This window comes from Muntiacus reevesi, chromosome 9 (assembly GCF_963930625.1).
Source record: "Muntiacus reevesi chromosome 9, mMunRee1.1, whole genome shotgun sequence".
Classification (NCBI taxonomy): domain Eukaryota; kingdom Metazoa; phylum Chordata; class Mammalia; order Artiodactyla; family Cervidae; genus Muntiacus; species Muntiacus reevesi.
Genome location: NC_089257.1, coordinates 47,375,151 through 47,403,061, shown reverse-complemented (window position 1 = coordinate 47,403,061; position 27,911 = coordinate 47,375,151). Strand labels below are relative to the sequence as shown.

At 44.8% G+C, this 27,911-nt stretch overlaps 1 protein-coding gene and 1 non-coding gene across 12 annotated transcripts in view; both read right to left on the bottom strand.

Moving 5' to 3' along the window:
* PPFIBP2 (PPFIA binding protein 2) overlaps positions 1 to 27,911 on the bottom strand; it is a 161,060-nt gene that overhangs the window by 48,961 nt on the left and 84,188 nt on the right. For 8 of the 11 annotated variants that reach the window (XR_010664396.1, XM_065944479.1, XM_065944480.1 and 5 more), the window contains 3 exons: positions 25,072 to 25,164; positions 20,858 to 20,971; positions 8,856 to 8,987 (listed from right to left, as the gene is read on the bottom strand). Coding sequence is in view for 10 of the 11 variants with exons in the window: in XM_065944479.1 (XP_065800551.1) it covers positions 8,856 to 8,987; positions 20,858 to 20,971; positions 25,072 to 25,164 (339 nt within the window). In the remaining variant the exon portion in view is untranslated. Of the gene's footprint in view, positions 1 to 8,855; positions 8,988 to 13,231; positions 14,050 to 15,718; positions 16,030 to 20,857; positions 20,972 to 21,120; positions 21,250 to 25,071; positions 25,165 to 27,911 lie in introns of those variants that run through there. The other 3 variants (XM_065944484.1, XM_065944486.1, XM_065944485.1) reach the window with 3 other exon arrangements.
* Positions 16,672 to 16,778, bottom strand: LOC136176184 (U6 spliceosomal RNA). The gene has a single exon (XR_010664551.1). It is a non-coding gene; the product is annotated as a U6 spliceosomal RNA (small nuclear RNA).

The window sequence follows — 27,911 nt, the reverse complement described above, 5'->3', positions numbered from 1 at the left end:
AAATACTGCAACTTTTAGAATTCATACCTACTTAGTTCTGAATCTCTTGGACTAGCAGCTCCACTGGGCTTTCCTGTATCTACTCCACAGACATCTAGTGGCATTCTTCAGGGACCCAAGGCCACAGTAAGCAGTGGCACTCATGGGCGAGTGAGGAGAAACAAATAAAAATCACAAATGGTTGTAAGTGCTATGCCAGGAAGATGGCGGGGCCTTCAGAGAGTGGTGAGGGACTAATTCTGCCTGGGTCAGGTCAGAGATGGGACGAGTCTCAGTGATGTCAAGTAGGCACATTCTAGACCCCTCACCTGGGTGGAGGTAAAGGAGACGAGGAGTCAGGGACTGGGTGATATGGTGGATGATGGTACTGCTCACATCAACAAGATACCCAAGAGGCTGGGGAAGACTGTGGGCAGAGTGAAGGAGATGGCTGGCAATAGATCTAAACAGAGCCTAGGGTGGTCAGGGTGGCAGCCAATTACAGCGTTTAGCCCCTCTCTGCCCACCTTTACTGACATTCTAAGCACTGTGCTGAGGAGTCTGGCCCCTGGTACCTGCCCAGGCATGCAAGGTTTTCCATCCCCAGTAGAAACTGTATTTCCTTTAAAAAGAAAAGCTCCTCCCCCAACCTTCCTGGGTGCAGGCGGCAGCTTGGCGCTGAGAGGACACTGGGCTAGGGGCCTACGCCAGCCGCTCCACCTGAACTCGGGGAGCTGCACTGCAGGCATGGCTGTTGTAAGCGGGCCCCTGGCCTCCCAGCCACCCTGCCCTGGAGATGGCCCCACACCGTCTTCACCCAGAATCAGCGTCGGAAGGTGGGCCGCCCTGGCTCAGCTGACTTTGGTAAACACCTTGAATGGTGCCTGGCACACAGGGGCCTTCGATAAACGGGAGCTTACTTTCCCCCAATGCTTCTCCTTTTGCCACCAAGTACTTGACCCGTAAGGAATGAAGGAGAGAAACTGGGAGAACAATCAAAAACATCTCAAGGTCACGGGACACAGTGAAGGCCCACGTGACATTGATGGCTGACAACAAAAGCCCAGGTTTTTGTTGCTTTTGTTGTATGCTTCCCATACTGGCCACTCTTCCAGAACCCTGAGTCTCTCCTAGTCACTGGACCCGCAGGTCTTCAGACCTGTTCTTCTCTCTCTCATGTAAATTTCAAGAACTTTGCTGTCCTCATTCTTATCTTGTTCCCTTCATTGGTATCTCTCAAGTAAGGGGTCTAGACCCACCGACCTGGTTTTTATCACCTCATCCCCGCCTCGTCTCCAGGCAAATGAGCTGGAACTCTGTCTCCACCACACAAGGGGTCAGTGCCCGCCACCTAGTCAGATCCACACACATGTTCTCTGTCCTCAAGCTACGTGGCTCCCTCTTTTTACTCCTTACCTTCAGCAACTCAGAACTACTCAGGTTCTTCTGGCCTCTCTTTTACTCTTTTTCTGCCAACTTATCCATCACTCCAGCCTGTGTGGGTCTTCATGAATCCCAGTGTCAACTGACCTGTTTAGTTTTTCTTTGGCTTCCTGTCATCACAACTTCAAGGCCTTCTATTTTAGCATCCAAATTATGGACTAAAAATGCTCACCAGGCAGGAGGACTAAGGGCAGATGACATGACCCTTTACAAAGAAATCTTCCTAGCAGGAATCTTAAGGCACTATTTATTATCATTTGGGTACCAATAAGATGCTTGCTCCTTAGGAGAAAAGTTAGGACTAACCTTGACAGCTTATCAAAAAGCAGAGACATTACTTTGCCAACAAAGGTCCATCTAGTCAAAGCTATGGTTTCTCCAGTAGTCATGTATGGATGTGAGAGTTGGACTATAAAGAAAGCTGAGCACCGAAGAATTGATGCTTTTGAACTGTGGTGTTGGAGAAGACTCTTGAGAGTCCGTGGACTGCAAGGAGATCCAACTAGTCCATCCTAAAGGAAATCAGTCCTGAACACTCATTGGAAGGACTGATGCTGAAGCTGAAGCTCTAATACTTTGGTCACATGATGCGAAGAACTGACTCATTTGAAAATACCCCGATGCTGGGAAAGATTGAAAGTGGGAGAAGGGGACAACAGAGAATGAGATGGCTGGATGGCATCACTGACTCAATGGACATGAGTTTGAGTAAACTCTGGGAGCTGGTGATGGACAGGGAGGTCTGGTGTGCTGTAGTCCATGGGGTCGCAAAGAGTCGGACACGATTGAGCGACTGAACTGAACTGATGCCTATTTTGGCATTCATCCTAAATTCCTATATCTTATCCACAAGACTATCCCAAGCAGTGTTTCCACATCTGATGCCTCACTAAAGTGGGGATTTTCTAGGCCTAATGCTGCAAAATGCACTCCTGGCCAAACCAGTGAGGCCCAACAGACATGACTCACTCCTAACAGACACAGACCCCTACTTTGTCTTCTAGCTTCTCAAAAACCATCACAGGGCTGACTTCAAACTCAACAAACTGAATTCTGTAGAACCCTTCTTTCTTTGCCATTTTGAAAAAAGAGAAGGAGGAGAAAATGGTTACTTCCAGTTTTTCAACAACTCACTGATTTGTCAGATTCCTTAAAAGTCACTCACAGCAAGCACCTGAGCACCTGTGAGAAACATCAGCGGAACCAACCCCATTCTTTCTTTGACCTTCTCACCGAGCATGTAACTTTAAAGGGAAGTGTTCCTATTGCCCTTGTCACTGTCCCTTTGAGTGGGGTTTGCCGTTCCTGATAACCATTCATACAGGTGCACTTTTATTTGTCCCTTCAACCTTTTGTGCAAGCCCCTTTGAAAACTAGTTTCTCTCAAGGTATCTCTAAGCTTCTCCTTTTTATTGGTATTATTTGTGAGGTTACACAGTCATAAATAAATATATTTCTAAGTGGTTCAATATTTTTGAGTCATCTCTTCTTTGTCTGAACTTTCAAAGGTAAGCTTTACCAAAGTCTACAGTGCATGGCAGTCTATGGTGAGTTTCCCCTCCTCCACTGTCATGAATTCTCAAAATAACAATGGCCACTCGCTCCCAAGATACTCTTCACTGTTACTTCATAAACTAGTTTCTAGCTTTGCTTTAGCATTAGAGCCAGAGTGGGAGTTTTCCTGGTTTATCTACATTCAGGGCAGAAACTAAAAAACAAGAGGGGTAGGGAAGAAAACAAAAACAAAAAGCAGCCTTTCAATACTTAGGTGTTTAGCTGGAGGAATCTTTTGAAAGTAAAAGTGTGAGTCACTCAGTCGTGTCAGACTCTTTGAAACCCTATGGACTGTAGCCCCCCAGGCTCCTCTGTTCAAGAGATTTCCCAAGCAAGAATGCTGGAGTGGGTTGCCATTCCCTTCTCCAGGGAATCTTCCCAACCTAGAGACTGAATGTGGTTGTCCTGCATTGCAGGCAGATTCTTCACTGTCTGAGCCACTAGGGAAGCCTGGAGCGGTCTTTTAGGAACTCTCCAAATTGCCGCTCCCTCCCATCCCTGTTCCTTGTCTGCCCCCATCGGTCTGGCGATCTGTATTAGGAGTGCATCTCTTTTCCTCCTCTGCTTCCTGTAACCACGTGGTGCACCCTAGTGATTCTGGAACACTGTCCTCTAAACCCTATCCATGTGGCAGTGCTGTTCTCCAGTGTGTCCATCCTCAGGCCTGCCACTTCAATGTACTTTAAAATCCTTTATTTTCAGAGCTGGCCCATTTCCTCTCTCAACAGCTCTGTCTCTCTCCCATACAGCGGAGCCTTTTGCAGCAATGTTTCCATTCTTGGGCCTCATGTCATGAAGGTGACATTTATGGGGTTCTAATCACTACTCTGTAATCTCAGCTCATTTTGTTTATTACTCCTGCTTTGTTAACCATCAAATTTCTTTTTTTTAAATGGTACTTTTCTGTGTGAAACTACTGGGCAGTTCCCATAATCAGTCTTTCTCATCCTATCCTACCTGTTAAACTTGTTCACAGTTTTACTTAGTTGTTTTTCTCCCTCATACTTCATGCTCAGTTTAGTACCATTCTGGCACTCAGAAGCATCAGGGTGGGAATACCACCTCCACACCTGTCAAAAGGTCAAATGCATGTACCCTTTGACCCTTCAATTTCACTTCAATATCTTCACACATTTACAAATTTATTCACAACAGCATTACTTACAAGAGCAAACACTTGGAAACAAATGTCCACCCAAAAAGAGAGAAATGGCTAAATAAATGAGGGTTCAGTTCAGTTCAGTTGCTCAGTCATGTCCAACTCTTTGGAACCCCAGGAATCACAGCAAGCCAGGCCTCCCTGTCCATCACCAACTCCCGGAGTTTACTCAAAACTCATGCCCATCGAGTCGGTGATGCCATCCAGCCATCTCATCCTCTGTCATCCCCTTCTCCTCCTGTCCCCATAAATGAGGGTAGAGAGTGAAATAATACATAAACATAAATATGAATGAGGAAAAACAATTTTTAATGTGCTTGATATGAAACAAACTCTGCTTATTAAAAAAGAGAAAGATCTAGAGTAATGTGTACCTGTGTAAAAATGAGGAAAATAATTCATCCACCTAAATTTGCTCATCCATACACAGGATAACTCTGAAGGACATGAAACAAACTGACAACATGGGTGCCTGACTGCTGGCCGGGGAACAGCCATGAAGAAGAGATTTTGCTGCGTATACCTTTCTGAACTCTGAATTTCTGAACTGTTGGAGTATATTTCCCATACAAATAAAAATTAGTAAATAAAATAAAATACATAAAATAAAAACAAGAATAGTAAAACTCTCCTAAGTCAGGCTAGCGCCTCTCGGAGCAAACACAATCACCCCAGCCTTTGCTCTGTACTCCATCATTCCGATTGCCCAGTTCAGAAATCAGAATCTTTCCTTTCCAAGATCCCACCCATAAGAAGAAAGCAAGCATGACAACAGCATCTGTGCTACAAGATATTCCATTTTCTGCCAGGAAATCCTAGAGACTGTCTCTGGTTCTTGTTGTGATATTCCTGATCCATTGGGCTGACTCCATTTCCAGCACATGCCGGGCCCCTGGTCCCCTTTGGAAGGCTGCTCAGGTACTACACGCAGAAGGGGATGCAGCTGCAGGCCTCCCTGCATACCCAGTGCTGGAAGCCAGATGCTCTTCTCCAAGGAAGATCCCTCCAAGGGCCATGACTTTGATAGGTGCGCCACCCAGAGGTTTTCCTTTGTCTCTGGATCGCTTTCTTTCATGTCCCATCCTCCTAATTGTGGTATTACTTTTCGCATTGGTCACTTTTGCTATCATCCTACTTTTCAGGCATAAACCTAACAGGCCCAAACATGGGTCTCCTGAGATGACCCAGAACCATTGCAAAAGGCTCAGAAGAAAAGGTACAGTAAACAGGAAACCCAATATTCACCCACATCTCATAAGGGTCACCAGCGACTCCTGAGTGAGCTGGCTGTCAGAATTGTATTCGTTTAACAGGAAACCTACACCTCAAAGTCCTCGGGTTTATATATGAATATTCGTAATCACTTCCATACTGACTATAGGGCAGCAGGATACTGGCTTAGGATAAACCCTGAGCTACACACACAGAGAAAGTTTGTTCAGATCTGGCTACCTCAAAAGAAAAAGAAAAAAAAAAAAGTCTTGCCTCTTTCAAACTACAAGCAATCAGGCCTTAGGCTAAGTACATTCACTAGAAAAACAGCAGCAGCATAGGATGAGAAGCAACATTCCCTTTAATCATGCTACTACACCCTCAGTGACCTAAGCTGGCCAAACATCTCACACAAAATAAACACCTTCACACACAGGACAATAGTGCAGCTTAAGCAGCCCTCTGCATGGCTCTGAGCCTCAGAAGCTCCAGATAGTTACAGACAGTAGTGTTGGGTCTGAACATACCACCAAAGATCCTGTTCAACTATAAGAATGAGAAAGTCGTTTCAGGTCAGGGGGCTGTTCACTGAATATCACAAGTTTCAATGGCCTGAAAAATTCTTCCACGTGGAAACCTAATGCTTGTACTAGCAGCTGGGAAGGCCTGTTATCTGGTAGGATTGAGGCCAGGGGCTTAGGGCTTATGGTGCCCCATACATGAACAGCCTAATGGAAAACAAAAACAAAAACTCAGACTGAAAAATAATCCTTCAGAAAAGAAAAAATAGAGCAAATAGTGAAATGACTTCATTACTGGTACTTGGCCCAGAAGTGGGGGCTCCCCTTCCTTATCCAGAAAGGAGTTGAACTGATCCAGCTCATTGCTAACCCAGCATTCAACTGCCATGAACTGACTCTAAGGCTCACGCACACACACCCATACGTGGGCCCATACCCACTACAGTGATTGGTTCAGAACAAAACACTTGAGCCAAACTAGCCCAATGAGATGCAATCCTGGGGAACCTTTGAAAGAGAGACTTTTTCCCTCTCTGCAGAGGCCACTAGGCTACTAGGATCTAAGGCTATCCTTGGCCACCTTCATCACAAATGGGAGAGCCTTCCTGAGAATAAGGCTGGTGCATGCATGCTCATTCGTGTCCGACTCTTTGTGACAGCATGGACGGTAGCCTGCCAGGCTCCTCTGTCCACAGAATTTTCCAGGCAAGAATACTGGAGCAGGTTGCCATTTCCTTCTCCAGGGGATCTTCCTAATCCAGGGATCTAACCCACATCTCTTACGCCTCATGCATTGGCAGGTGGATTCTTTACCACTGGGAAACCAAGAACAAGGATTGAAACAGAACTAAATGAGACACTAAACCTGATTTCTAACAACATGGTGAAGCCAACTGGATCTAGTGTGATCAGCTTTTAAAATCGTAGACTGTTCCAGTTGTGTGATCTAATAGTCCTCCCTCTCTTTCCCTTCCTTCTTTCCATGGTTTTGAGTTCTCTCTATGATTTTAAGTCTTCCGCCCCCAAGCCTGAATGTATATCCACATGTGACCACATGTCTTGAAATATTGGTAAAAACTCTAAATCGGGAGAAAATCCAGTTGCTTCTCTCTGAACATTTAAGAAGTATAGTCTATTCGATTGACACTTCACACAGATAAGCTTTCAGTCTGTGTGAACTTTGCAGTAGATCAATAATGTAGCTAGGTCTACATTTCCATTTCTAGCATGCTCAATAACACAATCAGTGAGTAACTAATGAAAGCTTGCTATCCAGCTTTATGCTAAGGACTATACATACACATGATCTCCTTCCTTCCTCGGAACAACTGAGCAAATAGTAAGTATTACTAATCTCCATTTTATAGAAGAAGAAACAGAGGTTGGGGGGGGTTCAATTACTTTTCTAAGATCATAGATGTTTTTGAACTGTGATGTTGGAGAAGGCTCTTGAGAGTCCCTTGGACTGCCATGAGATCCAATCAGTTCATCCTAAAGGAGATCAGTCCTGGGTGTTCATTGGAAGGACTGATGTTGAAGCTGAAACTCCAATACTTTGGCCACCTCATGTGGAGTGTTGACTCATTGGAAAAGACCCTGATGCTGGGAGGGATTGGGGGCAGGAAGAGAAGGGGACGATAGAGGATGAGATGGCTGGATGGCATCGTCGACTCAATGGACCTGGGTTTGGGTGGACTCCGGGAGTTGGTGATGGACAGGGGGGCCTGGTGTGCTGCAGTTCATGGGGTTGCAAAGAGTCAGACACAATAGAGCGACTGAACTGAACTGAAGATCACAGAGCTACTGAGTAGCTGAGCTTGAATTACAGCCAAGAGATCTGATTCAAGAGCGTGCACTCTTAATCACCGGAATATAGTGTCCTCAGCTTAATGGAGATAAATTTTCTTTTGGCAATTATACTTCTTACTAATGAGCATGTTCTCAAAAGCAACACAAGGAACATGCCCCACATATTAGCAGTGTCTCCATTACCAGTGTTTACCCACTAATCACAAATGTGCCAGGTTTCAGAGGACGATGATGTTGATACTTAATTGAAAGGAACAACATCCATCTTTAGATTTTAGATATGCCTGAATGGAAGCAAGGATGTCAGATCATACAATAGAGACTTAACTTTTGTTTTTGTATTTTTTTTCTGATTTCATAACAGTTACCCATTTTACAGGTAAAGAAATGGAAGTTCAGAGAGATTAAGTAGTTAACTTGCTGAAATTCAAAGAGTTATTAATCAGTTAGGTCAGTTAATTGAGCCAAGGCATTTCCAAACCTAAAGGCTACTCTTCTAGTCACATCTCAGAATGCACAGTATACAAATAGTAGAGACACACAGAAGGTGGCTACATTAAGTTAAAGCAGACTGTTCTGAGCTCTAAGCCTAAACCTTATTCAAAACATTTATCCAAAAAAAAAAAAAAAAAAGTATCTGGCATGCTCCAGTCAATGGCGTATGAAGCCTGAGAAAACAAAACCAAAACAAGTCACAGGAAAACATTCTCTAAGAGAAAGCCTGTGTATAGGCTCACCCATAGGCGCCATCAGGAGAAAAGAAACACAAAATCTAGGGGTTGCAACTAGGTCACTAAAATGCATATTAAAGAATGTCTCCAGACTCCATGAACAATGATAGTGGCCATCCCAGCACATGATCATCTCTCACAGAAGACCTCTTGTGTCCCTCTGAGTCTTGGCTGATCCTTTCCATCCTTGCCAGCAGCTTGAGGGAGGATAAAGCCTAGGGCCAAAGCAGGGTGGTTTGGGCACTACTGAAATCTGCAGCCACAGCAAAACCCGATAACTAGGTATTAACAGATCACTGAGTCTCTGATGCATAGATGTTTCTGGCACTCAATGGCTGTCAGGCTTGGGGTTGACCAGATGGCCTGAGGCCATGTTAGGATAGCTTCCTCTGATTTGAGTTTAGGACAGTATGGATCCTCCCCCAGAATGTGGGTTATCGCACTCACCTCTGCTTTTTTCTGCTTCTCCTCCTGCTCTTTCTGTTCCTTCTCCATGCCCACCAGCTTGAGCTTCAGCTCAGACACTTCGGTCATCAGATTGAGCTTCTGGGTCTCAAGAGATGTACGACTTAGTAGCTCCTGCAGGCAAAAACAGATTTCAAAATTGTAAACCTCCATGGCAATAGGAACAACTGTAACTCCATTCATACACATAAGGCAGTCTCTACATTGTACACTGAAACCGTTACTTGTGAGCGACACTTCTATCTGGGACAGGCCTGGGTTGATGCTGGGTCACTCAGGGATTGCACAGTCCCTGATGCTATCCTCTGTGCTCTGAGTCAATGTGAGCTACATTTCTCAAAAAAACACATTTGTCCATAGAAACCATTGTTCATTATTTCCAGGTTAGAGAAAAATAGATGGGTTGGCTCAGAGAACAAAATTTCCCCATGTCTATTTTTAAAGCAAAGGCAGCAGAGTCTCTGCACCAAAATAAACAAACAAACAAAAAACAAGCTAATGCTAATAATATATGTTTCAAAACCAAAGTCTCCATATCATCTCCTGGGCTTAGTTCAATACTCAGCCCAGTCTTTCACACATCTCACTGTAAGACCTTACTGCAATGAACCTAGAAGGCAGCTAGGACATAAAGATGATATCTGGTGATTATTTCCTGAATGGTTACAGTAGAATCTTCTGTGATATGTATCTTTCCTCATAGTCCTGCCAAGCCTAAAATAGTAGCAGACAACCACCTGCCATTAATGCATGCACTTACTAAGCATAAATAAGATGAAAAACAAAGGTGATAGGTGAAACACCTGCTCAGCATTACTAGGAACTATGAAGGATCTCAAAAGACCCAGAGGGATGGGGATGGGGAGGGAGGTGGGAGGGGGGTTCAGGATGGGGAACACATGTACACCCATGGCTGATTCATGTCATTGAATGGCAAAAACCACCACAATATTGTAAAGTAATTCGCCTCCAACTAATAAAAATAATTGGGGGGGGGGGGGGGGGGGAGGAAGCCAGGCGGACTTCCCATAGTCCAGGGGTAACATTTCTCCATGGGCAAAAACGCAATGTTCCATGAGATCCCAAATCCTACCACCCGACAGACACTGGACACACAAGTCCTAGCAAGGAGACTGTGATACGGCCCTCAGAGACCCTAGGAAGGTAACCACCAAAGTGAGCAGATGGAAAGGACACCCTGCCATGGTCTGAACTTTCTGTGTCATCTTAAGCAATCCAACCCTAGTAAAGAATGGTGATATCAACAATCTGACCCTACAGTCACAATTTCATGTGTTCTGAACGGTTTTCAACTCATAAAACCAAACCACATGAGACACAGATTTTAACTTGGACAAGACAATTTCCTAGGCCAAAGACCGTCAGTATCGCTGAAAGCCAGGCTACAAACCACCCATTTGCTAACCTGAGGGAGTAAGTATCTAGAACCCAAAGAATTCAGCAAAATGAGCTTTGCACTGGGCTGAGGAGCCCAGCTCCTCCTGAGACAGTCAGATATGAAGCTGGCTTACAGGGCAAAGGTGGGGCTGCTTGGTCATAAGGAGTTAGCCAGATAAGGGAGCCCAGTGTTGACAGCAGGGTGGGTGGACACACATTCACTGAGTACCTCCTCTGTGCTCAACACTGCCGGGTGCTTTACATACATTGTCTCAATAAGCCCCCACCCAGGGACTCAGCAGTCAACATTATCTTCCCTATTTCAAGATGAAGAAACAGCCCCAAGATTTACTGGTCCTTTCATCTACTTGAGGCAGTTTGCAAATAGACAATTCAAGTTAAAAAATAAATTGTAAAAATTAAAGCAGGTAAGGAAAAAAGATGAAGCCAGAGTGATTTTTGGCATAAAACTCAGACCCTAAAGTTCTATTCTTTTTTGATGATCAATATTATCTATATTGATGCTTTTGAACTGTGGTGTTGGAGAAGACACTTGAGAGTCCCTTGGACTGCAAGGAGATCTAACCAGTCCATCCTAAAGGAGATCAGTCCTGGGTGTTCATTGGAAGGACTGATGTTGAAGTTGAAACTCCAATATTTTGGCCACCTGATGCGAAGAGCTGACTCATTTGAAAAGACCCTGATGCTGGGAAAGATTGAGGGCAGGAAGAGAAGGGGATGACAGAGGACGAGATGGTTGGATGGCATCACCGACTTGATGGACATGAGTTTGAGTAAACTCCAGGATTTGGTGATGGACAGGGAGGCCTAGTGTGCTGCAGTCCATGGGGTCTCAGAGAGTCAGACACGACTGAGCAACTAAACTGAAAGTTCTAGTCACAGCTAGAGATTGAGTACAATGTGTGCAAATTTCCCAGCCAGGAGTGCAAAAGGAAAAAGGGATGATTCTAGAACTCTAGGTCCATAGGATAATAACAATTGCTTTGGAGTGCTGAGAACTGAGAAAATTTTCTTCCATGACACTTCAGTCATTTGTTCAACTATCAGATGCCAAGGCCTAGGGATAGGAGAGTTAAAAACACAGCTCCTGTGGAGTGCTTGAGTCTTTTAAGATGGTATTTATGCAGTTATCTATTGACTAGTGGTCAAGATATAAGACAATATCTTGACCTAGATATTGACCCAATATACAATATCTTGACCCAATCCTACCAAGACAGGCAGGATTCAAAAAAACTTCAGAAAGCATCTCTCTTGAAGATAAGAATCTACTCTGCTTCCTTTATTGCCAGAATCCCTCTGGCTGTTTTAACTGCCAGGTTGTAACTGGTCATACCAATGTTAAAGTTGACAAAGATAATGTTCAAATTGGTTGCATTCAAGCTCCAATAGCATTCCAATTGGTAATGCCAGGGTTCTGATTGGTCACACTAACCTTCCGAGTGGACGTTTCAATTAGACACACCAAAGTCTTAAGTAGAAACCTGGGGTTGCTTAATTTCACATGGTCTACTGTTAGTAAAACTTCTACATACTCTCTCATAGCTTGCATCTATTAACATGTGCTTCCCCCTTTCATTATCATCACCCCAGTCTTGGTCATTAAAATTGAGAAGTACCATCCTAGTCCCTGAACTCAAAATCAGCCTTCACCAGCCTTATCCCAGCCCGGCTCCACCTCCTCATCTCCAGGCCCAGCACGGCCTCCAGCCATTGTTACGTACTACGACCTCTATCCTAGTTGTGTGTGTGCTTAGTCACTCAGTCGTGTACAACTCTTTGCAACCCCATGGACTGTAGCCCACCAGGCTCCTCCGTCCATGGGATTCTCCAGGCAAGAATACTGGAGTGGGTATTCATTCCTTTTTCCTAAGGATCTTCCCAACCCAGGGACTGAACCTGGGTCTCCTGCATTGCAGGCAGATTCTTTACCATCTAAACTACTACCTGACCCTCATCTTGATCCAGAATGTATGTTTGCTTTTAAAATCTTCAACTCTGAAATTCTCCCCTCTAGCCACAATCCTCTGACCTTTCAACTAGCGCTTTTACTTATTCAAAACATCTTTAATTTCGACTTCTGTGGCTACTAGTTACTTAATAACCCCCTATTTTCCTAGCTTATCAACTTCCTTCATGCAGTATTTGCCTCCATAGCCACCGTATACCTTAAGGCTTATCATTTCCATTGTACCATTTCTGCACCAGAAAATTCTCCCCCCAACTCATTCCTGCCCCTAGGTCTGAAGTGTGTTTGCTTCACCAGTGTGCCCAGTCTGTGCCAAACCTCAAAGACTTTTGCCTATGTTTCCACTCCCCATGGCCTGAGAACTGCTGGTAAAAGTCACTTAATGATGCCAATTTGTTTCCACGCAAATTTACTCTATCTAATTACAGCTGATCTTCCAACACTGCCTGGCAAAACTTGTATTCACCTCTGGCTGGTTTCTTTCAGAGATTGTTCCAAATCTTTTCCATTCTCTTTGAGCTCTAAACCCCACCCTATTCCCCTCTTCTCCTCAAATAACCTCTTCTCATATTTACTGAAAAGATTTTTAAAGATCATCTGATCAGTCATTGAACTTACATCCTTTTGTTTCAAAGTTTCCTGGAATCATCCCTCATTTCTCTCTCTTGAATCATGTCCCAGAGAAAGCAAGCCCACACCTCCTTTCTGAGGCTAGACTGACATGACTGAATGCAACTGTCAGAACGTCTGTGAGGTTGTACCATCTTAAGAATTGTTCCAGAGTGTGACAGAAAACAACAACAAAATTCTGTAAAGCAATTATCTTTCAATTAAAAAATAAATTAATTTTTTTTAAAAAAGAAAAGAACTGCTCCCAAGCCCAGTAAGTTTCCAGGTTGCACATTAAAAGCATATGTTAAAAGACACATTGATTCCAGAGTTTTCTTCTGAACTGCCCCACCTGACCCACCTTCCTGTGGCTGAACAGTCCTCCATGCCATCCTCACTCAGCTTGAACGAAGACTCAGGTTACTTCCTGGTTAATCAGTAGCGTCGGGCTTTGTTCTGAGTCCTAGTCCTGTTTCTCCCTCTAGCCGGTAGAGCAGAGTGAAGCCTGCTCACAGGGACCTGGGCCCTCCCTCACCTCTGTACTGCCTTAGAGGAAGTTCCCACCAAGTCTGCACTCCTCTAGGGTAGGGCCATTAATCATCCAATCTGACAGGCATTTAATCTCTTCCTCACCATCAGCTTCCATCCCTCAGGCTATAAGCATGATCAAATTTCTGACATTTGAAAGAACCTTCCCTCCTGACCTCCTTCCCCTCCAATGACCACCATCAGCTCCCTAGTGCTTGGACTGGGCAGGCATACTCTGTGTGTGGTGTGAGTGCGAACACAGGCTCTCTCTCTCCACTCCCTTCTTCCCCTTACAGCCAAGCCCTGAACAGAATAATCTACTCTTGCTGCCTCTTCCTCATCTTCCTGTTACTTCTCGATAAAACGTCTGCATGCCTGCAACTCGGCTTCTGCCTTCAGCGGGCAGAATACAGAAACCGTCCTGGCTCCGGGGACCAATGCCTGCACTTTCACTTCTCAGCTCTCAACTCACTGACTCACCCTGAATCCTCTCATCAGTGTAGCCCCATCCTCCCTTTCCATTTCTCTGACCTTTCTTTTTTTCTTTTTCCTGTCATTTGCTAGCTTCTTTTATCCTGGTTACCCTTTAGGAATAACATTCTTGGATCCTGAGCACCCATCCCCAAGACTGGAGTGATTTCTGGATCCAGCCTATTTGTCTAGAAAGAAGGTTTGGCACCTCCTCGGACCCATGGGAGGATCCTGCTGGGATCTATCCCAATCACACAGCTACTATAATGGGCGGGGGTGGGGCAGTATGAGCAGGCAGGGGGCTGGAGATGAGAGGCAACGGTTTCATAGCGTCTGCTCTCCTGATTGTTTCAAGGCTGCCTGTATAAATGAGAGAAGGCAGGGGATAAACAGAGGGTGGTATGAAACGAGGGTGGTTTGTGTTTCTTACTACGAAGGGCCATGAAACTGGATAATGAAACTTTAGGAAGAAAACCAATGAAGAAAATTATCACCCACCCCCCTCACTTCACCACGACCAGTAATCTCTTCCAGAAGGGCAAATACATCTCCTTTCTTGGAGATGAAAAAAAAAAAAGCTTCCCTCTCAGAGCAAACCGTCATTTCCTTTTTCCAAAGCTCAGAGTCTGAGTGGGGCTGATAAAAAGAGCTTGCCTTTCAACTAGACTCTCCTTAAAGGGCCACATCTTGAAGCAATTACCTCCATCTTTAAGTGTGGAACCTGACCCAGTGAGTTACTGGCCAATGATGGAGCCCTGTAGCCAGACTGGCAACCTGAAACCAGAATGGTCTTTACAGGCCAAGGAAAGACTTGAAAGGAAAAATGTCTCCCTTTGCCCTTTGAGGTAAGAGGCCAAGGCCCTGCTGGGAAGTCTCTTTCAGGGAGAGGGGCTCATAGTCAAGCTGGATTTGACTCAGTCCCTACTAACTAGATCATCTCTCTGAACCTCAGTCCCTTTACTTTATCTGTAAAAAGGGGTAAAGCACCTACCTCACGCTGTGGTCTGGAGATTCAACAGCAAATGAGCTAAACCTGAGGAAAACAGTTATCTGCCTCATGAATCTCCCACGGGGAGTTTTAGGGAATAACTGGCAAATCCCTGTTTTCTTCACGCATGACTCAAGTGCCCTGTCTCCCTGGACAGATTTGTGTTCCCACAGGAGCATATGCATAGCTCTGTTTAATGTCCTTTCTGAGGCAGAAATACTTTCCTCAAGGTGCTCTTTAGGAATTTATGAACTGGGTGCTGACGACGCTTTGCTGTGTTCACACATCTGGGCACACTGGTCCCTCACTCGACTCAGGGGCTGGAGTTGAGCCTGGGTCCTGCACTTTCCTGGACATTATGCGATGGTCCAGTTTTTACAAAACTGGAAAAACTGTACTACAGCTCTAAGAGGTAGGCAGAGCAGAGTCCACACTGTCATCCTCTTTCTCTATAAATAAGAACATAGGTTCACTGACTTATCCAGATCAATCTCAAGCGTTAAATCTGCAGAAAGTCATGTCTGCAGATTCCAAATCCCCTCCATTTGTCATTCTCCACCCCTCACCTTCCCTGGTGGCTCAGAGGGTAGAGAATCTGCCTGCAATGCAGGATACCTGGGTTTGATTCCTTGGTTAAATTTCATTTAGTTACATGGTAACCCACTCCAGTATTCTTGCCTAGAGAATCCCCATAGACATGGGAGCCTGGCGGGCTACAGTCCATGGGGTCGCAAAGAGTCGGACATGACTGAGTGACTAAGCATAGCACATACCTCACCTAAAAGGCAGCCAAGCCTACGGCCATACCACTCTGAACGCGCCCGATCTTGTCTAAGAGGCAGCCAACACAAATGAAGTTACCTGATGCCTGGAGCACCAGGTCAGGTAGGAGGACTGAAATAGAGCCAGAGGTCCTTCCCAGTTTCCCCAAAGCTGGACTGTGTCTTCCAAGAAGCTCTGTAGCCTTTCCTCCTCCCACCTCGGATTCCTTATTCTTTCTTCTTCTTGGCACTAAACGTGGCTTCTGTTCTTGACACTGATTACATCTGCTGACGGCCGGTCTCTGCAAAGTACTCCCTTTGGCTGCCAGCTCTGTATTCAAGCTCTTCTCCACTGAAGTCATCACCCTCTGGAGAAGGGTCAGCAATCGGAGGCAGAGGAACCTCCCAGAGAACCCACGGAGGCCGCTCCAGAAAAAGTCACCAGGGACTTCATGACCTGCTTAAGGAACCAAGGGGCAAATCTCAGCCCTGTGGGCTCCATACTCAGACCAGTGAAAATAGTCTCAGGCCGTGGCCCTTTGAATACCCACTTGTACATTTCCTGGGAAATGTCTCTTCCTAATGGGGAAGGTTCCCTGGGGAATCTAGACATGCTCAGTGAGTCAGGGACCATACCAGAGCAGGTGTTATCACAGGCAGTCCCAAGGGGTACTCACGGATGCTCTGTTCCCACCCCATGTTCTGCAACAGACTACAGATAAGAAGTATTTTGCCCTCAAACGTATCCATAATCTATGTGTATCTCACGTGGCCCTGTCTCTGTGCTGATTCTGTTTGGTCCTGGTTCACTTGTCTATCCCCATAGGTCTTCATGCTCTCCCTTTCGGGAGACCAGATGGGTAAGTGTGTAGAAGAAAACAGATGAGAGCTAAGAGATCAGTAGTCATGTACAGATGTGAGTGTTGGACCATAAAGGAGGTTGAATGCTAAAGAATTGATACTTTCAATTTGTGGTACTGGAGAGAGCCCCTGGACAGCAAGGAGATCAAACTAGTCAATCTTTTTTTCTTTTTCATTTTTTTTTTTTAATTAAAAAATATGGAACGCTTCACGAATTTGCGTGTCATCCTTGCGCAGGGGCCACGCTAATCTTCTCTGTATCGTTCCAATTTTAGTATATGTGCTGCCGAAGCGAGCACCAAACTAGTCAATCTTAAAGGAAATCAACCCTGAATATTCACTGGAAGGACTGATGCTGAAGCTGGAGCTCCAATACTTTGTCCACCTGATGGGAAGAGCCGACTCATTGGAAAAGACCCTGATGCTGGGAGGGATCGAGGGCAGGAGAAGGAGGGGATAACAGAGGATGAGATGGTTGGATGGCATCAGTGACTCAATGGACATGAGTCTGAGCAAACTCTGGGAGATAAGGAAGGACAGGGAAGCCAGGAGTGCTGCAGTTCATGGGGTTGTTAAGGAACTGGACACAACTTAGTGACTGAACAACAACAAAGAGATCAGCACTTAGGAGAGGGGGCAGGCCAAGCCAGGCTGAGGGGTCCTGGGCTCACAAGTCGGGTGTGGAAGTAACCTCCTCCCTCTTGGGCTCCTGGAGGGAGGCTGACATTGGTCAGGGGAACAGCTGTGGGGAGAGACAGCACAGTGGGGTTTGGAGCCCATGGATGCACAGGGTTTGGGTTACGTGGTTGAGCATGGGTTTCCTTAAGTCTACCCTGTCTCAACAGTGGTCTTCCAGCTGGCCCAAGGGGCCAAGTCTGGAATCAAGGTTGAAGATCAGAGGTCCATGGGCCAGGTTTAGCCTGAAGGTAAATATTGTGTGGTTCAAACTTTGTTTCTTTTTCCCATTTAAATTAGTTGCCAATTTTTTTTTTTTAACACATTATTGGGGATTTTTCCAGACGCTAATACCTGTTGCAGCTGATTTGTTATGTTAGTGAATATTGAAACACTCCAGGTTTTATACACTCAGGTAATAACATTCAGGTAACAAAAGACATATTAATATATCTCTGGTCACTAAGATGTTAAAACAGAAAGACCAATCTTTAAATCCTTATATGTATATTCCCAGCTTCTTGGGAAACCTGGAATATCTAGCAACACTGGGCATCCATGGGCGGTCAGCTGCCTCTTCAAACAGGATGTGTTCAAAGGGCAGGGCTGCTAGGAACTCGTTCCCAAGGGAAGCAGTGTCCATGTGCAGTCAGCAGGCCCCATGCTCCTTCAGAGCTCCTGGGCCTTTAACAGGAGGCCAGGTTGGCTCAGGCAAGAATAGTCTTGAGGGCTGGCAGAAAAAGGTAATTGTTTGCGTCCATTTTCTGCCTCAAGGACATGAGTCATGCTGCTTCTACCATGAGCCCGGGGCCCAGGATATCACAGTCAGATCAGGCAAGTCTCTGCCTGTCCCCAGTTAAGAGGACACTTATGTACACACTCGAAGCTATAGATGGCATCACATCAGCACTGTGGTGCAAGATTTAAGCGTCTTTTCAAACAGCATCGAGCAGATTTCAGAGAAGCGTTAGCACGTGCAGAACATTCAACGTGGGACTAAGAGCTGGCAACCCAACCATCTCCAGTTCAGGCACCACCAAGCCCAGCAAACACATGCGTGGGCGCGATGCCTCAGAGGCCCCATAAGAACTTAACTCAGAATCCTCCAGGAGAGGAGTGCAAAAGCACACTGCTTTCATTTTACCCTTCAAGGGCTGAGAGAACATGGTCAAAGCTATGGGCATAAAAATAACTTGGTTAAGTTCAGGAAGATCTTTCAACCCCAGAGGGAGCAAATAAGAGCTACTACCCTCTAAAACCTACCAAGCCAAGATACCCACCTATGGTACATGCAAACCACATGACTGCTACCTCACCCACAGCACACAAGAAAGAAGATTTAGAATAGAAACACGATGAAAAGGGTAGTTGAGCTTACGACTTTTAAAAAGTCTAAAAGCTGAACTTCTCTGGTGGTCCAGTGGATAAAAATCTGCCTGCCAATGCAGGGGACAAGGGTTCGATCCTTGGTCTGGGAAGATTTCACATGCCACAGGGCAACTAAGCCCATGGGCCACAACTACTGAGTCTGCTAGAGCCTGTGTTGCACAACAAGAGAAGCCACCACAATGAGAAGCCTGAGCACCACAACTAGTGAGTAACCTCTGTTCGCTGCACCCAGAGAAAGCCTGTGTACCAATGAAGACCCAGCACAGCCAAAAATTTTTAAAAAACCAATAATTGTTTTAAAAAGTCTAAAATCCAGTCTATGGGATAATGCTTAGGAGGACAAGGCAACCTCCCCAAGGTGGGGCTGGGAGCCAAAATCAAACTCCTTAGTAGAGAGACTCAATAAGGAAGCAGAAACATTGTCACTAGAGGGGTGTCGGGGGGCCCTGGGAGAGCAGAAGGGCAGTGATCAGAGAGCTCAGGTACCACAATGGACCATTTTCTGACCTCCGATTATGTGGCTGGTTACTCACCAGGCATGACTTTCCTGAAACATTAACCTTCTGCCATTTTTCTGACACGTTCCCTTCCACATGCAAGTTTTCCTGGTCTACATCTGTCTAGGTTCTTTTTTTTTTTTTTTAACAGCATTCCATCATCTTCCTCCCTGGTCCCCGTCCCAGAACTGTACCTTCTGCCTTCTTGAAAATACAATCTAGTGGGTTGTCCTATGCACTCCTGTGAAAATGCTTTTCTCCTATTTGAGATTTTTCCACCAGGCTATTTTTTTTCTCCTGAGTCTTCAAAAGGAAGATTAAACTTTTAAAAATGAAAAGAATTCCTATTGTCATTCAGATTTCCAGGGAATATGATGAGCAAGAGAAATGGCACAGAATTTAAACAGAAAATCAAATGAAGCCAAGAACATGGTAACTTATTAATCAGCAGTGAAAGGATGAACTAAAAACAGTTTCAGAGCTGTTGGAACTAGTTTCTACAAAGACATTTGTATAAAAATACTGATTTTTTTTTTTTTTAAGTTCCTAAAATGCACTCAAAGCTAAGAAATACCTGGGAAGTAAGACACTCATCCTGAGACCAGAGGTTATATTCAAAGTCTGTATTCATTACTATTCTGTAGAGAAATAATTTGAATTTTATGCTGACCAGTTTTAAAAAAAAAAAGTTAGAACTTGGGGGAAAGGATTATAAGCAGCTTCTAATTGAACCCACTCATTTTCATTTTAAAAGAAGGACTTTCATTCTTTAAATAACTAGTGAGCACATTTTATGTGCCAGGTACTATACCAAGAGCTACAAAGTATACACACATAAACTTCAGTAACGGTTTATTTTTCAAAATAACTGCAATACAAAAATGATGCAAGTTAAGGAAACCTATTAACTAGATATATCACATTAGTTCATAAAATACAATTTCTAATTAGCGTCTCAACAGATTCTGAAAACACCTGACAAAAATTCAACACCTCTTCCTAAAAACTGCTGCTCATTATTTACAATGGGGTCAGACTGTTCAGGAAGTCAATTCACTATAATATTTTTACAAAAAAAAAAAATCTTTAAGTGATAGTAAAGACAACAACAGTAACATTTAAACTGGAAAAAAAACACTCCCTCTATGATGTAAAGCATAGGAAATCTAAGGACTAAATCATATCTCTGGCGCAAATATGTTTTTGTATATCATATGTACACAGCAAAAAGGACCAACGAGAAACAAGAAGACATTTAAGAGATGTTTTTGAATGGTAAAAGAGCAGCTAATTTTTTTTCATTTTGATATATATTAAACTATATTAAAATATTATTTATGTAATAATGTGATCAATTTTATCAAAGAAAGGCACACAGAGCAAGTAGGGGAAGAGTGAGGGTGGGAAAGAGGCACAAAATAAGCCTAATTGACTTTCGAAAACCCCTGATGCCACTTATAGGACAAAGGCGGTAGCCAGAACCATGGGCGACTTGGTCATGAGGAGTTAGCCAACGTGTGTCCCATGTGGTTGGCATGATGAGATGAGGGGGACTGTGAGAGCTCCTCACTGAACCAGGCCTGGAGAAAGTGCCTTGGGAATCTGGGGAACCAGCCCGACAGGTTATTCCTCTCAGGCCTGCCCTTCCCCGCCCTCCCCCTCTGGTTTCACCTGCTGTGTAAACACCGCAAGCTGGGCGTCCAACCGTCCCTGCAGGCAGGACTGGCAAGGAAGCAGGGAGCTCTTTAACCTGGACCCAGAAAGGGGCTCACCCACACGGCTGCAGGACCCAGGGCCTGGGCCTCACCCACCCGTACCTGTTGCAGCATCTCTTCGGCAGCATTGAGTTTCACCTGGTGCCCTTCCAGACACACTTCCAGGTCCCGAATCTTCTCTCCCTGGGCTTCCACTTGGTCTGTGAGGACACTCACCTGTCCCAAGAGATAAAGCACAGGTTGAGGATCAGGTCTGGCTCCCCACACACCACTGACCCCGGATGCGAGAAGAAGGGCTGTTCTTTTTGGCGGGTGGCAGGTGGTGGAAATGTCCTAGATGAAGGAAACCCAGGTTATTTTCTCACCTGGCCGTGAAGTCTCAGCCACCACCCTGACAAGGTCGGTCACATTTCCGGCTCTTGACAGACTCAGGGGGAAAACACCCAGCGGCCACAAGTGTGGCCTCCGGGCTGGACTCTGGCTCTCTATGCCTCCACAGGGCTCCCTCGGCTGGCTTGCCAGGGCTTCTGCCACCTCACGTGGAAGCACAATCCAAACTTCTGTGCAGATGAGCCAATGACCTTCCCCCTCTCATCAGGGTGTGAGGACCGCTCACCTATCAGGTGAGGGTTCTGAAGCAATTAAGGAATGTGGGATGTAAAGGGCATGTATTAGCACTGACAACACTTGGCTGCAGAGAGGGTTTGTGCTTCACAGGCCAAAACATGACTTTAAGTCATAAATATATACAAGCCACACTGCATAGACAGTGGCAGGAAAACAACTGTCTTTCTGAAGAACAGTGAGACTGTCTATTGGAATTGTTAGTTCATAAAAATTCATTTACAATAAGTCATTTAAACTGTTCCCAAAATACAGACTGAGAGGATTTTCATAGCCTTCTCTATCAGCAAACAGCCTCAGGACCCTGTTCCTTGTTTGTTATTAAAAGGTGACTCAGAGCAGAAAGAGGAAGAAAGCGCATGAGAAACCTCTGCCAAAATAAAGAAATCAAGTACTGGTAAACTGAGATCTTCTACAGCCTTCTTGTTTTTAACCAATGGTTGACTCATCGCTATTTACATATACATGATGGTAAATTATTTCTCAGTCTCTAAAGGAAAGATAGCCAGAGCATGAGCCTTATTGTGAATTCCTTTATGAGTGTTTAAACAAACTTTATGAATTATAAGGCTCCCTTTTACAGAGGAACTAATCTTAATGAATACGGCTGCTTTAAGCCTTTCATTTTTATGTTCCTAAGTGATTAATGAATCATTGAAACATATTCCTGGAGCTGATGCATGGTGTGCTAACATTTCGATTATAATCCCCAAACAGGCACCTTATCCTTGCTGCCTAACATGATCAGCAGTCTGGGCCTCTCCAACTACTTACTCTACTTTCAAAAGAATAGCATTCCAGGGGTGGCCTTTGCTCCTTGGGTCCCAGAGTTTCTATTTGGGAAGGATATGCTGTGATTAATCTTACTGTGAAGACTGACAGTAAGTAGAGAGTCTGTACCCAACTGTGGGGTCATGCACTGGGGTACCCAGAAGAATAATGCATGGTCTCTGGCCTCCTATAGCTTATAGCCCAGCTACTCATACAACTCAGGATACACAGGGCTACGAATACTCTGAACATGAATACTCAGTCAAAGTTATGAACGGAGAGGTGTAGAAAATTGGGACGAAATATGTAAAGATTCTAAATGTGACCTTTATTCAAGAAAAATATTTTTTGAGCCCCTACTACATGCTAGGAATAATTTTAGAAACTGAGGGGATACAAAAGTAGAAGAAGAAGAAGAAAAAAAAAAGATGACAATCCTTGCATTCAGAAGTTACATTCTAATGAGATATATTAATAAAAGATTTTGGTTTTATTTGCTTTTAATTCTGGAAGCAACAAATTTTGCCCTGTCTGATTCCCCTTGTTCTTCTCCAGGTAAACCCAGGAGAACGTTCTGGACCAAGGGCTCCAATGAGTTGGGTCTGGCTGAGCTACCTTGTGAATTAAGCAAGGCTCTCCCATGCTGGGGGTCATGTCCGTGTCATGGAGCCTCTAGAGACAGTTGTGAGTACGTAAGAGCAACTCTGACAGCCTGTCTACAAGCTCCTGGAGGAATAGAAACCACTACAATGGCCAGAAGGAACCTGAAGCCCTACAGTCCATGGGGTCACAAAGAGTTGGACACGACCTAGGGACTGAACAACAACAATGATCCACTTCTGACTTTTCTTGTAAGCAGCTTCCCGACTATGCTAGAATTATTTTAATAAGGATTATTCAAGAATTTGGGATTTTAAAACTATCAAAGAGAGTACTTCTGTATTAAACTGTAGTCCTCTACATTGCTGTGGTTGTTTAGTTACTAAGTCGTGTCTGACTCTTGTAACCCCATGAACTGTAGCCTGCCAGGCTCCTTCTGGTCGTGGGATTTCCCAGGCAAGAATACTGAATTGGACTACCATTTCCTTCTCCAGGTCCTCTAAATAGGAATGTCTTATTTCAGCCACAAAGGTTCCTGGTTCGATAGCTTGCAATTTCATACTGTTTGTAGCAAAATTCTAAATTGGACACTTTCATTAGTCATGTCATTGGGATGGAGGTTAAAATTACACACCCCTCAAAACATCTCCACTCTACTGCTCTATATAATCTGGCCCCTGCTACCTCTCTGAAGGCAGTTCCCAGGCTTCTTCATGGTCACCAGCTCCAGCCACACAGGCCCTTCCTGTTCTTCCCACACACCAAGATAACTCCCACCTCAGAGTGTGCGCTGGAGGGACCACCTCCTCTGCCTGGAATGTGCTTCTCCCAGTCTCCATGCGGCTCCCTCCCCAGTTCCTTAAGTCTCCTCCTATCAGGGAGGTCTTCCCTGACTACACAGTCCTTATCCTGCTTTATTTTCTTCCATAGTATTTATCATCACCGGAAACATTCTATGAATTGGTTTATTGTACATACACACACACACACACACATGCATGGAAGCTTGAGAACAAGGACTTTGTCTATACTCTTCACAGCTACCTCCCCAGCACCTAAAACCAGTGTCTACTGAGTTGTGGGCATGCAAACATTTTTTAATAAATAAATCAATGAAGTGAAGAAAAACAATCCTAGGATGCAAAATTGTGTAGTTGTATATTTGGCCTGAGCTTAATTTTTTAAAATAGGGGCAGGACAGGAGAAGTAAAAAAATTGGAAGAAAGGGGCAACGTGTTAAATTCTTTTTGACGTCCCAAAGTTTCTAAAATAATCATATATTCTATCAATACATCTATTCATAAAATAAAGTGAAATGAATAAAGAAATAAGGTAAAATAGAAGGGAAAAAGTCAAACATACTGTAGCCTCTAAACACTAGTGCTAACTTTAGTGCTCCAAGCTAAGGCCCGTAGTCTAGGGAGGGGCCCAGAATCCTACACCTGCCTCCTCCCTTCTGTTCCACTATCAGTCTTCACCACCACCCTCGAAGTTCTTTTTTAGGAGCTGGGATTAAGATATTAGTCTTAATATTCTCCAAATCATCAGTCACAGTGACTGATGCGTAAACAGCACTCAGCTTTTCACAATGCGAAGCAAGTTTTCAGATCCAAAACTATCTTTGACTCTTTGCTTCTGAAAAGTTTTGGAGTTCCTTTCTTCAAAGTAAAGAATCCACTTGCAATGCGGGAAACCTGGGCTCTATCCTTGGGTTGGGAAGATCCCCTGGAGAAGGGAAAGGCTACCCACTCCAGTATTCTGGCCTGGAGAATTCCATGGACTGTAGTCCATAGGGTCGCAAAGAGTTGGGCATGACTGAGCGAATTTCACTTTCACTTTTCTTCAAAGTAAGAGCATCACCAAAGGCTTATTAACCCATGTTAACAGCTCCAGGGGATTTGGCCTCAAAGTGATCAGTTTGGATCCAACTCCAGAACTGAGGCTGATCCTGTGAGCATCCATCCTGGGGCTTTTAAAGAAGCTTTGTTTTACTAGTGACATGAGGACACATCTTATCTCCTTTGCAAGATTCCTGGAGGACAGGGCCCCATTTAATCAGCCTGGTCACAGAGCTTCCAGTGCATAGAGGGAAGTACTCTCATAGTCTGTGATAAATAAATGAATCCATTCACAGCCTCCCAAAGCCAACTGTGTCCCCAGTTACTTTCTGCTTTGTTTCAAAAAAAAAGTCTTTTGAGAAACATACACTCTGGGAACAGGAGATACCCCGCAGAGAAAACCCTTAGTACTTCCCTCCCACTTAAAGCAGCTACAGAGTTGGAGGTAACAGAACAAAGTGATTCCCACCAGAAAGGACTCACCTGTAATATGAGGGACTCCTTATCTCCTTCTAGACGTGCCAAGCGTTCCTGGTATGTTTCATTACCGGCAGCACTGTGGTGATTTACCTGGGACTAAAGGGAAAAGGAAAAAAACACACACTTAAAAAACTGGCAAAACATCTTACCAACTTCCAAATGAAGTATGCAACTGGTGAGGACAGTTTCACTGATTATCTATGCAAACAACCCACCTCAACAGGAAGCCACAAGATGTCGAAACCACTTCAAGGAGGACCAGACCAGATGCCAGTGATAGGTGTGCCATGAAAGTTGGCAAAACCACCCCCTGAATGACCTCACCTTTGGCTAAAAAGGTTCTCATGGAACTCCAGACCCGGCGGTGCTTGACGTGACTGGGCGTGTTGGGTCTGGTTTGGTTGGAGGCACAGCCTGCCAGCTGCACCAACAGCAATAAGGGTCCACCTCTTTGAGGAGACCTGGGAGCTGATACCATCCACCAAGGGACCACGTGGGAACAACCCCAGCACAGACATCGTCTCCTGACTCTCCTGCCAGGGTTCTCCAAAGCCGAGGCACACTTCACTGCATGGAGGCCCATCCTGAACATTGCAGAGAGCATGAAGGATGGGGGATGTCAACTGCAAGGCTCTTCATCTACTTACGTGTTCCCCGGGAGTGGACAATCTCACCCCTCAATAAGGGCTGTGACAGTCAAGGTGGACATGGAGTTGCTGCAGTGCTAGAGCTGAGAGGAGTAAGCCAAGATGAAACAGCTTGAGAAGAACCCAAATGACCGCCAGAGGATCTCTGGGGCCAAGCAGAAGGAAAACACAGGAAATACAAAGAAGCCAGAAACCATGGAAATCAGAGGTGAGGGAGGTTTGACACAGCAGAGGAGAGGCAAATCTTATAAAATGTCTTGAGCTAGAGACAGGAGCTGCAGTCACTTTCTGGGTGTGTCTGCCCTGGTTGTAGGCAGGGAGGAGGGAGGTAGCTGCTAATGGAACTGAACAGGACCAGCATCTCCCACACACCCTTCCTCCACAGTGAATTTAAGGCCCAAATCAGAACCACATTCCAACCTTCAGAATGGCTTTCCAATCCTCTTTCATTAATTAAGAAAAGACATCACCTCCCTTCCCTTGTCCTGCCCTTCCCCAGTGCACTGCCTAGGTGAGGGCAGGTGGCGGAGCCAGGCCTGGCTCTAAAAAAGAAACAGGGACCAAGAATTCTTTATTCAAGCCTTGGGGTGTCACTTTTGAGAGAAGTACCAGCTGTTTGTTGAAGGTGTAGTGGGAGGGTGAGCCCAGGGGCCATTTCCCAGGGCGGCTATGCCAGACACAGGCCAGACAGACAGGACATCCCTGCCATTCCCCTGCCTCTTCCTCCAGCCGCCCCCCCAGTCTGCGTCTTGTTCATTGTTCATATCATAAACAAAGGGCCTTGACAATCACCAAAGGCTTCTCTGTGTTGAGAGCAGTTTATTATTATTCCATTAATCAATATTCCAGTCATCACATGGTCAAACACTGACTAGTATCCAAAGATATAATTATAACCAACCTTTTCTCAGAACCTAACGAGAGAGGAAAGTAGTTTTTAACAGCAGGTCAATTGCTTCTCTGTCCAAGAACTCACATGATGGTGATTTTCAGAGGACAGAGCAAAAGGAAAGGACCCAGGCATCCAAGTGAAGCTGTGCACGTCCAAACCCAGCGCCAAAGTCAGCACATCCACAGGGCCACCCAGCACTGGCAGCTGCCGCTTGCCCCACGGGAGGTGAAGGGAGGGCTCCTTCCACAAGACTCCAGGAAACTACCATACCACCCGGGCCTCTGTCAGATGGAGTGGTGGGTTCATGCAGTAAAAGATCTACCCACACCATCACCCAGAGAAGCAGCTAGTTGACCAAAAAAAAAAAAAAAAAAAAAAAGAAGTTGACATCGTAAGTTCAGTTAATACACAAACTACAAGTCCTAGAATCATAGAAGTAGATTTTTAAAAAAGATATGAATCCATTCTAGCAGTCAATGGAAAAAGGGAAGCACAACTGAGTTAAAAGATGCACAGATTCATATGATAAATTCCAGGTGACTCTAGGAGAAGCACAACTCTTCCTAAGGAAGGGAGAAACTTCCCTTCTTTTCATAAAGAGACTCTGTGCAGTGGGATAAACAACATTCATGGTGATAGCCTCACAGTAAACAGAGCCAGCAGAACTCATTGCTCTCGTATGATGCTCTCAAATAGGTCAAAGTTAGTCAATTCATGGGCCAGAGATCGAAGCAATTCCATGGAGACTAATACAACGTGGTCCAAGCACTGTGCTCCAGACACAAAGCAGGCAGTAAGGCAGAGATCACCATGTGCCAGGCACCGTGGAGACCACTTTACATATACTAATTCATTTAATCCTTCCCACAACTCTGCTAAAAGGGTGCTATTTTTATTCTAATTTTACACTGAAAGAAACTGCAGCACAAAGTGTATGGACAAGGCACAAATGGATTATTTGTCTAAGTTGCGTGTGTGTGTGTGTGTGTGTGTGTGTGTGTGTGTGTGAGTCGCTCAGTCGTGTCCGACTCTGCAACCCCATGGACTATAGCCCGCCAGACTCCTTTGTCCGCGGGATTCTCCAGGCAAGAATACTGGAGTGGGTTGCCATTTCCTTCTCCAATTATACTTCATAATATTAACAAATACTTTTGTTTATAATTCAAACTTTTGTATATACATGTGTTGTTTTCATATATTGTCTAAGTTACTACATATTAAATTAGTAAGCTCTGTTATAGCTTAATAGAGGAGCAGATCAGTATACATTTTGTTTCATACATTGGGATAAGAAAGTTCACTTA